At 37.2% G+C, this 12,655-nt stretch overlaps 1 protein-coding gene across 1 annotated transcript in view; it reads left to right on the forward strand.

Annotated features, from left to right (window-relative positions):
• TTC39B (tetratricopeptide repeat domain 39B) overlaps nt 1-12,655 on the forward strand; it is a 28,828-nt gene that overhangs the window by 14,607 nt on the left and 1,566 nt on the right. The window contains exons 8-15 of the mRNA XM_086479311.1: nt 547-655; nt 1,531-1,598; nt 1,686-1,745; nt 2,045-2,206; nt 3,284-3,375; nt 3,689-3,809; nt 5,973-6,084; nt 9,361-9,478. Coding sequence (XP_086335437.1) covers nt 547-655; nt 1,531-1,598; nt 1,686-1,745; nt 2,045-2,206; nt 3,284-3,375; nt 3,689-3,809; nt 5,973-6,084; nt 9,361-9,478 — 842 coding nt within the window. The remainder of the gene's footprint in view (nt 1-546; nt 656-1,530; nt 1,599-1,685; nt 1,746-2,044; nt 2,207-3,283; nt 3,376-3,688; nt 3,810-5,972; nt 6,085-9,360; nt 9,479-12,655) is intronic.

Here is a 12,655-nt window from a genome sequence, read left to right on the forward strand (position 1 = left end):
CTGGATTGCTTTCCTTAGTGCACACAAATTCTGTTGTAGCTTCTGGACATGGTATCTAGAAGTTGGTCTGTCAGCACAGCTAGTATTTTGATCAGAACCTTAAAATAATGACTGACTTGATGGAAGGGAATTCAAGACAGCCAGGGATTTCTGTGTAGGAAGATTCTTGCTGACAGGTAGCAGTGGAACAGCTGAGAGAGATTCTCACCAAACATATGTTTAAAGATACTATTCTGAAAGGCTTATAGCCAGAAAATAGGTGGAAGGGATGCAGAACTATGTGTCTTCATGGTCTGTGTAGTGTTCCCATTTCACCAAAGTACTGAAATGCCTGGGTAGTTTTGTTGAGCATTAGCTTAATCTTCCCATTGCTGAGTGCTATCAGCTGTGGCCAAGCTGTTTTGGTAGAAGACTGTGGATCTGAGATAACAAAGTGCTGAATTGTGAAATTTTGAAAGGAAAGCTGGATTTGGGGGAGCCATAAACTAGTAATAGTAACTCAGTATGCTGATAGTTAATTCTGCATGTGTTTGTGATGTTTCTTAGGATTTGGGCCTCTGTCAACTACGGGAAGGCGCATCTGGCAGCAGTTTGAGGGCCATTCTGTGTACTTTCACCCTGTTGGTTTATCATACTTACGTCTCCTTAATCCTTGGTGAGACTCACTGTGTAGCTGTTCAGTCATGATACACATTATGATAGATACTGTGATTTTTTTTTTGAACTGAATTTTGAGACTGGCCAGTTAGCTTTATACGATGAGATTGCTAGATACTTCATTATGATCTGAAATGAATTATCTCTGACTGAAAAAGCTGTGTCTGCAGAAACAGTGAGGATAGATACCATTATACCAACATCTTACTTCATTTGCAGGGCTGTCTCAACATGCAACAGCAAAATATCACAGAACACTTCATTGCAGACAAGTCCTTATCCCTAAATTAACATCACACATTGTGAAAACTACCTCCAGAAAGAAGTCTGTACTCGCAAACAACTTGAAAGTTTGAACATGTAGAGAAGTAATTGCTTTTGTCCCGTGGGGCTAGAAGTCATGATTTATTATGTATCCATCTTTGACATATAGTTTCACATTCTTTACTGTGGAAGTATTTTAGTCCTTGTCCCTCAGGCTCATCAGCAAGTTAAGGAGAACTTAATTTCTTTCAGTATCACTTGTATTACTGAGCTCAAAATTAGGAAAGGAGGCAGCTGAGGGATGTTTTCCTAGTTGCTAAAGCAATTAAAGGGATTTAAAAATATACCTAGGATTTGTAATGGAACAGTTTACAGAATATTAATGTATTCTGTTCTGTTTCTACTTAGACATTTACTGTCTTAAAAGCACTTCGTACATTCAGGACGAGAATTCATTTTTGTGGAAATACAATATGATGAAATAATTCTGCTTTTGCATAAAAGCAATCATTAATTTATTCAAGCCATAATATGATTTGGAAACCAAAGTCTTAATCTATGAAACTTTTTTTTTTAAGTACATTGAGGTTAATTTGTTATGTTTTCTAGGTACAGGGGAAGCCAACCTTCAGGAAGCAGATAGTCTCCTTGAACCCTACCTCCAGAAATTTCCAAATGTGTGTATTCTCAATAAATTTTCTAATAGCAATGTACTACCCTAAGCTTAAAATAGTAACTGAGCATTTTTCTCATCTCCTTTCAAGGGTTCCATTATTCTATTTTATGCTGCCAGAATAGATATACTGAAAGGAAATTTTGAAAAGGTAAATAATTTTTTTTTGTAAGATTTTTGTTTGTTCAGTGTTCAACTTGGAGAAAAATATCCAATTCATCTCAGTAACTTACTTAGTTGGACTGAGAATTATGCTGTTCATGCTCAGTCTTAATATTGATGCCAGCTCCCTCTCTGTAAGTGAGACTGAAAGGAAAGTTTATTTCATTTTACTAGTCAGGTGTTCTCCATCTGGGTACTAGGAAAGAAGTTGCTCTGTAATTAGCCGTGGCTCTCATGTGGAGCTGTAATTAAGCCAATTTTCATCATTCTTACTTAACTACATCGTAGGCGCAGTTGAGGTTCCAAGAATGCATAGCAGCCCAGCAAGAGTGGAAACAGATTCATCATCTCTGTTACTGGGAACTGATGTGGTGCTACACCTTCCAGCAGAACTGGCTTCAAGCATATCGGTATGCAGACCTGCTCAGCAAAGAGAGCAGGTGGTCTAAGGTAAATGGGCAGGTGGACGTTGTTATGATATACCAGTAGCCTTTCCACAGCTAAATTTGCATTTCCATTCACATAATAAGCGTAATGTTTGCTTTCATCTGAAACCCATAAGCAAAGGCACAGTGGCACCAAAATGGTAGGTTTAATTGCGTGGTTAAGGAGGAATTTTTATTTCACATTCTGAAGCATCAGAGCCATAACAACGCTTCAGCCCCTCTGAAAACAGAGGTGTGTACCAGAGTTGTGAGAAGGAAGAGGGAGAAGAAAGCTGTTAACTTGCATCTCAAGTCGAGTTCTAACACTCACTCATAAAACTTGGCTGAGGAAATTGTGTGTGTTAGTTAGTTATAAACAGATGAGAGCACACCTGCTCAGCAGATGCTTTGCAACATGAAATGAGAAAGCTGCTAGAGACAGGATCTCACAAAGTTGGGGTATCTACCTTTTCCTTGTAAAAATGTTTATCAAAGAATGAACCAGACACAATGTGCAAATAATTTCTGATATATAATTTTTGTCAGTTCCTTTCTAGATCACTGTTTTATAATGCATAATGGAAAAGGGGATACATCCAATTCTTGACAAAAGAGGAAGAGAATAGTATATTCAAAGTGAAGTGCAAACGTCTTAAATAGAATTACAGATGTTTATTTTTAATCTGCAAAGTCCAGTCATTGAACTTTCCTTGAATCAGCACTCAGATGTTTTCTTCTCCTTACTCAGGCATGTCTCTACACGTAACAGATCATATAATAACAGTAATGGACATTAGAATAGTTATGTCATTTAACCTCATCCCTTTCAGTGATTCGCATAATAAATTTTCCTGTTCTTTGCAGGGGGCACCTTTAGCATTCTGACCAACTTATTCAGAATATTAATAAATATGTTGAAAGTAGAATTATAGCATTAATTATGTGACAGAGGAAATGATAAACTTGTTTAGTTCCACCTGCCTGAGAATTACTGGAAACAGTTCACTGTAGCAAGTGGGTTGAGAGGTTTGAGTCCTTAGTGTATTGACTGAAGACAGCAAATTAGATGTGGTAATATGTTGCTATTTCTTTTTTTAAATAGGCAATATATGTATTCCAGAAGGCAGCAATTCTATGTATGCTTTCAGAGGATGATTTGAAAAGGACTGGTGAGGATGTTGTGTCTTTATTCAGGTAAACAGTTATAAAGCAAATAGATATGCAGTCTTTTGCCCTCACATAGAAGTTTTCAGCTTAAGTATTTTTTTCTTGTGTGACTTACTTCCCGCTTACAAGCATCAACTTTTCAGTTTTTCTTGTTAACATCAGAATACTTAAAATGTTGCTTTTATCAGCAAACATGCATCCTACAATTGCGGTCTAAGTGGTGTGAAACAATTTTAAGATGTTTGTACTTCAGAGGTGAACAGCAAATCTTACTAAATGAAATAAGATTAAATAAAAATTATATAAAGCAACTTCTGTTTTCCATTTTCCCTCCTTGTAGACAAGTGGATGGTCTAAAACAGAGAATTGCAGGAAAATCTATCCCAACCGAGAAGTTTGCAGTAAGGAAAGCTCGACGCTATGCAAGTTCTCAACCAGTGAAGCTGATACTACCCGCCTTGGTATTTATGCTTGCTTTCTTTTTTTGTTTTTCAAATGGAAAATAAATAATTCATTATACAGGGGAAGAATAATGTTATCAGGTAGTATGCATCTGCATTTTTTGAAGAATTACTGTATTCATGTAATGGGATTTTTGTGAAATGTAGTAGTGGCTTGATCATGCTACCAATGACTAGCAGCCGAAAAATAGAACCAGGTTTTTCGTATGAAAATTAAGACATACAGAGAATGATTGCTGTTGCCATATGAGGCTGAAAGTCACCTTTCAGCTGGAAACCTGCATGGGTTTCTAGTATATGTGTTTAGGTTCTTTAGTTTGACAGGATTTCAGTCCTTGTCCTCCAGACTCATGAGGAAGTTAAGGAGTACTTCATCACTTTCTATTCTTCTGATGAAAATGAAGAGTGGTGGGGTTTGGTTGTGGGTTTGGTTGTGGTTTTTTTTTTTTTCTTATATTGAGTCTAAGTAAAATGTGCAGAAGTTAACGATACTTTACTAATGCTATTCTAATTTCCCATGCTTTTAACGTCAGAGGCATTAGTAGTACACAGTCTGTTCATGTGTGCATAGCAGTGATACTTTTGCATGTGTGTATGCTGAAATTTTTGTACATGGATAATTTAGCAACAACTGAAGATGAAAACCAGAATTTGACAAGGAATTTCTTTTGTTAACTTTTATTGATATAGAAAGAGAAGTCCAAAGAAAATTAATTTGTCAGGTTTAAAATTTGTTGTATACTCAATTATGTATAAAGACCCAAGTAATAAAGTTGTCTTGGGCTTGTACACCTTAGTGCTGTTCAGTTTTGAGTATATATCTTTGATATTGCTGTCAAATCCAGTATCTTTTAAGAATTTTTCCATCATCAGTTAAGGAAAAATAACCATACTGTATGGTGTTACTGCAGTAAGTGTAAATTAGACAGGACTACAGAATTGAAACGGATCTAACATAGTGTAGTTGATAGTGTCAATAACAACATTTCAGACTGTGATAGAACCATTTTTTTTGTCCCTTTGAAAACCCACATAGTTAGGAGTACAAAAACAAGTGGAAGTATTTAAACTATTTATTGTTATCAGCTGCAGAATGACATCAGGCTTCATATTTCAGAGGTGTAATTGCAATACAAATACAATAGAACAAATGATACTCCTATGTTTGTGATAATTGAGTAAAGATCTGGGTGAAGTTTTTTGTTGGTTAGCATTACATCTGTATGTGTATTCTCTCATTCTCTTTGTGTTACACTGTGATACTATTTAATGCATCGAAACAAGCGTATTTCTTAGTCCTGTACTGAAGCATCTGGGAAGTTTTGTGCTAGGATTTGCCTGGATTTTTTTAAGAAAATAAGATTTTGTAGGAATTATATTGCAAGCATGTGTTGGATGTGTATACTGGAACCACATTTTTATCCAGAAAGTTTAGCTGCTTCCAGTGTTGCTTTCCATATGGAAAGGAACAGCCCATAAATTATGGCATCTACATATAAACACACATATGAATGTGTGTTTGGGTATGTGTGTATATATGTATACTGTATATACATGCATACAGCCACACATACATGCACAAATTTTTCTGTGGTCCTGTAGAAATTAACTACTTTCAGCTGCTGCTTTAGTTCATATGGCAGAGGCCACAAGTTGAGCCTAAAATAGCCAGTTTTGCTGATGTGTTACGTGGTCAATGGTAAATTATCATGTGATAAAACCTGTTGAGTTTTGTTTTAAAGATCTATGAAAATACATAATAAAATCCCTTAAAAAGGTGTAAAAACATTAAAAACTTAGAAACTGAGGTTAGCTTTGCCCTCACGCATTCAATGTCATTTTGCCTCCCCTGTGCATAGGTACTCTTATGCAATTTTAAATGATTGTAAGGCAAATGCAGTTGTCTTTGTGAACTTGCATGTAACTGACACAATGTCCATACTTGCTGTGGGTGGTTATTTGAAGTCATACAGATGCTTCTATTCATGGGCTTCTCAACAGTGAGTGTTTTGGCTTTGAAACCTTTCATTTTGTTTAAACCAAGTTTTTATAGGCAGTATTTTTATGTAGTCAAAATGTTCCATAACAGCCTTCCAAGGGATACTCTTTGCTTAAATATTTATGCAATTCCATGAGTTTGTCATGCTTTTTTTTTTTTGTCAGGAAATGATGTATGTCTGGAATGGCTTTTCAATTGTGGGCAAAAGAGCAGACCTCACTGAAAACTTACTGGTAACAATTGAAAAAGAAGAAACTGCTCTGCAAAATGAAACTAGTAAGTGATCTGTTAAGGTGGAGTTAATAAACTGGTTTTAAGAAATGCTCATGTTTTTCTTTGCTTCTGTCTACTAATGTTCTGTGAGGTAAGTGTCAACTCAGACAATATGATATTAAATCTGAGTAAGGAAATTTTGGAGGCACATGAAAGTTAGCAGTGGTTCTTCAATATGTTCTTTATTCAGCTTCGTTGATGCTGCAGAAGAATAGAAAAAACTTGAGGATGTGAGGTTATTAGTTACATAACTTAACTGATTCTTACTAAGACATTCCAGTCTCTGAGAGCATTCTTGGAGCATAACCTGCTATTCTCTTAAATGTCTGAAAAATACTTTTTCTAAACCAATTTACACCACACTTTAACTGTATTACAAAGGGCACATACTGAGCAGAATATGGTTAAATATAAAGGAAATAATGAAGTACTATGCATGAGTCTGGTTTTTTACGTTCAGGCAAAATAAAACGTTTGCTAGTTGTAAAATAAAACACTTTTAACAAAAAAAACTTTTACTATGGTTTTAGATCTTGATGTATTTGAAGGATAGATGTTCAGGGTAAAGTTTACAGAATCAGGTCATAATTTACTCCTAAAGGAACTGAAGTTCCATTATTACAACAGGTTTACTGCAGAAGTGCCTGGCTTTATCAGGTTTTATCAGGTGGGTGCTGTCATCTGTCGTGTGAACTTATCAATAGACTTCTGAGTTCTTCTAGAATGAATAAATATATTTTTTTAATTCTATAATTTCTATTGAACCCACATTTTAATCACACTTGTCAACAATTTAACGAACATTAACATTGCCACACAATTAAAACATTGATCATGAAATGTAAAAGCACATCTGATTATGACTTACATATACACTGAGGTGATGCATCAGAAATTTTACAAGGACGTACAAGAAACACATAGTGGTAAAATCTGGTATAATAAACTAAATGAGAATAAATTGCAAGGGCAAAACTGAATTGGGTCCCTTAATATGTTTTTATGCTATTCTTCACATTTCTGCAGAATCTGTAGTGTGCCTTTTAAATTCTAAATGTTTTTGCTTTTTTTATTGTATTAAAACCAGAATGTAACAATATGCAAGACATCTGCAAATAAAGCAATGTTCCCATGAGTTCTGCTTGGAGGGTTCTGGCAGAAGCTGTTGGGAATCTGATGCTGTATCATGCAGAGGCTTGTACTATCAGTGCTAATTAGTTGTGACACTGATGTAAATTTCCTGTCAAATTCCTAAGCGGAGATGCAGAAGGTATCAAAATAAAAGGAACAGAAATAAAACCATTATGTTTTTCTTATGAAAATATGTGGTTTACAAATAGGATGTAATCCAGAAGCATATTTGGTTTTTATACTTTCTGTACCTTTTTTAGTAACAACTACAGGCAAATGTAGTTTTGTTCTGGACTTTCACATCTGTGAGCCTAATTGGCTTTTAAAGATAGGGACTCAGACAAGATAAAGACTGATTACCAGAATTGCTGCTGAATTGAGACCCGAAGAAAGTGATTAAGGCTATTAGCAGAGTGTGGCAAAGATACAATATTATTTTAAGAAACAGCTGTCAGTAAGAGAGAGCTTTAAAAGACTGCTAAGGTGCTGTTAAAAAGTATTAATTATACGTAAAGGTCACTTAGGGATTGAGACTTCTTAGAGCTGTTGATACTTCCTTCACTTCAAGTGAAGAGGCGCAGCAAGGAATCTGTCAAGGACTGAAAGTGGTTTTATGTTGTATAGAGCTGCAAGTAGAGATGGTAAAAGGAACAGACGAAAGACATAAAAAATTGTATTTTTTTTTTCTCAGGATTTCTGGAAATCTTAGTTTTCCACAGTTGTTTCATCTCCAAGATATAAACAAATAATTTGTAACTTCGAGAAAAATTAATTTCTTGTGTGTTTTATAATCCTGATAATGATATTTCCTCTGGTATAGAGGACTGGAGGCAGCTGATTCTCCCACATTTTTTTGCAAGGTTGTGTCTATTAAATTGGCCTGTGCGTTTACCATCATTTACTATCAGTGTTTCAGTGTAATAGCTCTTCTATCTGTGGGAATTACCAGGGAGATACCAGCTGAAGTTGTTAAAGACTGGCAAGATTTTACTGACATGGGTGCTTTCCCCCAGTAATTTCAGTGAATGAGTCCTTTAGGAGACAGTCATATGAATCCAATAACTTGGCCTAGCAAAACAGGCTAGGGGGAATGCAAAAAACTCACCCACTACCTGTCACTAAAAGCACAGTCTGTCAATTATTATCTGTCGAGACTTTCTGGGTATAAATAAGCAGACAGAAATAAGCCTGAATGTAGGGGCAAATCACTTTGCTGAATCCGAAGATGCTTTGGTCTTGCATGTTTCAGAACTGTTTACGTAGGATTTTTTTGGCAGACTATTAAGAAAAAAGGTAATGTGACCTTAGAGAGCTGGTAATTACTTGTAAACAACATGATCTGAAGGGAGAGTGTTTTGCTTCCTGAGTTGTTAATGTATGTGCTGCCATCTGTCTATCCATATGTGTTTTCTTTCCTTTCTTGCACCCAGAAAATGCTATAAACCAAGGCAACAAAAAAGGACCACAATTGTTAAGTTTATATTTCTGAATCCCTTCACAAAAGCACTTTCACCTGATGTTTTTAGTCCTATTGAACATAAAACTTGCTTGAATTTTCTAAATGTCATACACTACTAGTGAAGCTTCTTAGTTGTTAGAGATGGTGGGAATACTAATAAACATGGTTTCTTGAATTTGTACTTCCAAATAATGCTCCTGAAAAGTTTTTCAGGACAGAGTCCTAGTGTGTTCTTGTGCTTTTCATGTTACTGGTGCTACTGGAGGTCTGCCAGTGCCCTGCAATGGGGAAAGCTATTAAGATAATGTAGTGCGATGGAGCTTCCAGTCTCTACGCTGTGGGGTTTGCTTCCTGTTTTGGATGTTACAAGTACAGAAATCTTTAACTGATGCCAGTGTGTACCTGCTTTCTACTGACTTCCAGATACAGAAGACGAGGGAATATCTGGATGTTTCAATTTCTTCATATTTCTCTTAGCCTTTATCTTTAAAGAGAAAGATACTGGTGTTATGCACACATGTTCTTTAGCAGACAGTATTTAAAATTGTACCTGAAAGTTATGTACGTTTTGAGGTGTAAAATCTGAGAAGCAAGGTCCTGAGTCTAAATACATATTCCCTACTGAAAAATTGAATTTTCCTTTTCATGGTGTCTTCAACTTGGTTGATGTATCCTGGTTTTGCTTTTAGATCATAGTGAATACTATATGGATGATGTGTGCATGCTGCAGTTACTGAAGGGCCTCTGCCTGAAACACTTGGGAAGACTCATGCAGGCTGAACTGTGTTTCAGTAAAGTAGTTCAAAGGTAAAAATAACATAAACAGACTTTTAACTTTTATATTTTGTAGCTTTGGGTGAAATTTCTGGTACTCCTGTAGGAGCAGTCGTGTTAGAATTTTTAATAATTAAACTTGGACATCATGTTAAGGAGCTGGAATTAAAATACCTCTGAAAGTAGTTGGGTAACAACAAAACTTTGCTAGTATTTTTCTATTGCAATTTAACATTATATAGCTCTATATAATGTGATGTATTAGACCAAATAAATCATACTGAGTAATGCATTTATCTGAATACATTTGGCATTAGTATTTTTGTATTTGCAGAACTATTAATATAAGTAAAGATGATTCACATGGATTTCCTGGGGTTTTTTTCAGGAGTTAGTACTTCAGTAGCTAATGCTTCTCTATGTAGATGAGGAATTGTTGTTGCTACTTGTTTCAGTTGAAAACTTGAGTTTCCTCGATTATGGAGTTGAGTTATGGATTTGTCAAATACTTTGTTTCAGATCCATATCTATTGTAATAACTTTTCTTTATATCACGTTGAGTCATTTACTGATTGTAGTTGTAAACTTTTTAGAATTCTTAATTAGTCTGAAAAAGCAGTTTTTACACAAGTGATTTTTGCAATAAATAATTCAGAAAAATGAATGTTTAAGGAGAATTTATTACATATATTTCTATTGCTTGTTTTATCATCTTCTTGCCACCTTGCCTTCTCTTGGTCTTTCTAAGGTCCCAAGTGACTTTAGTCAAGCACGATGCAAGTTGCAGGGCAGTGGGTTTTGACTGGTTAGACATTAAAGGAAGGACGTTTCTGAAAATCTTGCTCCAAAAGTGGTTGACACAGTGGAGGCTTTTAGAGCTGAGACAACTCAAAATTCTTCAGACAACACTTCTTCATAAAGCAGATGTTGTGCATGGGTAGGAGAATTTTTTTGGAAATTAAATATCTACATTCTGGTCAGCTTTACTCTCTACATTTCTTGGGCTGCTACAGTACATTAAGACTATTTATCATGCAAGCAGTCTCCCTGCTTTAAGACACACTTCATGTGCATCAAGGCTTGTCTTGGTGGATGAGGTGCCTCTTTAGAAGTGTTGCTCTCAAAATGTTGAGACCTTTTCCAGTGCTTGTTGCAAACTTTTTCCTTCTGCAGTATTGGTTGATGTTATTTTATCCAGATATGAATCAAAGAGCTGATTGAAAAAGACAGAGGAAAGGCCAAGATATGCAGTGCCTTCTTTACCTCGTTCTGTAGTGGCAAGATCAGCTTTCAGGAGTTCCAGATTCGTGAAACCTGTGGGGGAGTCTGGAAGAAGCAAGAATTACCCTTGATGGAGGAGGGTCAGATTAGGAGAAGTGTGAACAGACTAGACATATATATATGTCCATGGCAATTGGACATACCTATGTCCATAGCACATTCGCATATAACACAAGTGCTGAGGGAGCTGGCCTATGTCATTGTGGCGCTCCGTTATGTTTGAAAGGTCATGGCAATTAGGGGAAGTTCCTGAGGACCAGGAGAAAGCAAATGTCACCCCTATCTTCAAGAAGGGCAAGAGGAGCATCTGGGAGACTGCAGGCCAGTCAGCTTCTTACCAGTCCCTGGGAACGTGGAGTAAATAATTCTGAAAACCATTTCCAAAAGCATGAAGGTGATCAGGAATAGTCAGCATGGATTTATGAAGAGGAAACAGTGTTTAACGATCCTTGTAGTCTTCTACAATAAGATGACTGGCTTGGTAGATGAGGGGACAGCAGTGGATGTTCTTGAGTTTAGAAAGGTTTTCGACACTGTCTACCACAATATCATTACGGACAAACTGGTGTTTATCAGGTCTCAACTAGATAAGTTGTTTGTGAGGTGGATTGAAAACTGGCTGAACTGCTAGGTTCAGAAGGCTGTGATCTGCAGCATGAAGTCAGCTGGAGGCCAGTCACCAGTAGAATAATGGAGAGTTTGATGCTGAGTCCATGAGATTTTAACATCTTCATTAAGGACCTGGATGATGGGATAGGATGCAACCTTAGCAAATGTGCAGATGATACAGAGTGGGAGGAGTGGTTGATAAGCCAGATGGGTGTGCTGCAATTCAGAGCAACCTGGACAGGCTGGAGAAATGGGCTGACAGAATTTCGTGAAGTTCAATGAAGATAAGTGCCAATCCCTACATCTGGGGAGGAATAACTCCCTGTGGAGTCTCCTTCTCAGGAGACATTCAAAACCCACCTGGATGTGTTCTTGTGTGACCTACTCTAAGTGGTTCTGCTCTGGTGGCGGGGCTGGACTAGATGATCTTTTGAGATCCCTTCCAACCCCTAACATTCTGTGATTCTGTGATCAGCACAGGCTGGGGGCTGACTGGCTGAAGGTCAGCTTCTCATAAAGGGCCCTGGGGATCCTAGGCATCACAGTCAACCCCATGTTGACCATGAGCCAGCAATGCACCTTTGCAACAAAGGTGGCCAGCAGTGTCCTGAGTTGCGTTAGGAAGAGTATCATCAGCAAGTCAAGCGTGGTAATCCTTCCTGCCCTCTCAGCACTAGTGAGGCCACATCCGGAGTACTGTGTCTAGTCTTTGGACTCATTGGTGTAAGAGAGACATGGACGTACTGGACCAAGTCTAACAAAGGGCCACAAAGGATTGAAACATCTGTTGTATAAGAAGGAAGCAGAGAGAGTGGGGAGTGTTCAGCCTGGAGAAGAGAAGACCTGAAGGAGTTACCTGAAGAGAGTGTGTTGTTTTTTTTACAAAAAAGGGGGGGGGGAGAGAGAGAGAGTCAATGGGGCCCAGTGTCAGAATAAGAGGCAGTGGACACAAGCTGAAAAACAGGAAATACTGTTTAAACGTAAGGAGTTTTTTTTCTTTTATTACCAATTGAGTCAAACACTGGCACAGGTTTCCCAGAGAGACTGTGGAGTTTCCATCCTTGGAGATACTTGAATCCTAGGTGGACGCAGTCCTAGACAGGTTGTGGTTGTTGACCTTGCTTTGATCAGGGGATTGGACTAGATGATCTTCAGAGATGCTTTCCAGCCACAATGATTCTGAGAATTTCTTGTATTGAGGAAAAGTTGAATTTTCTTACTTCTCTGCTGATTTGTTCAGGCAAGCTATGGTAAGGGGAATCTCAGTTCTGTATGTGGGAAAGTAGTATTACACTGCCTAACCTAATGAACATTGTTTTT

This window comes from Leptosomus discolor, chromosome Z, assembly GCF_034619465.1.
Source record: "Leptosomus discolor isolate bLepDis1 chromosome Z, bLepDis1.hap2, whole genome shotgun sequence".
Taxonomy (NCBI): domain Eukaryota; kingdom Metazoa; phylum Chordata; class Aves; order Leptosomiformes; family Leptosomidae; genus Leptosomus; species Leptosomus discolor.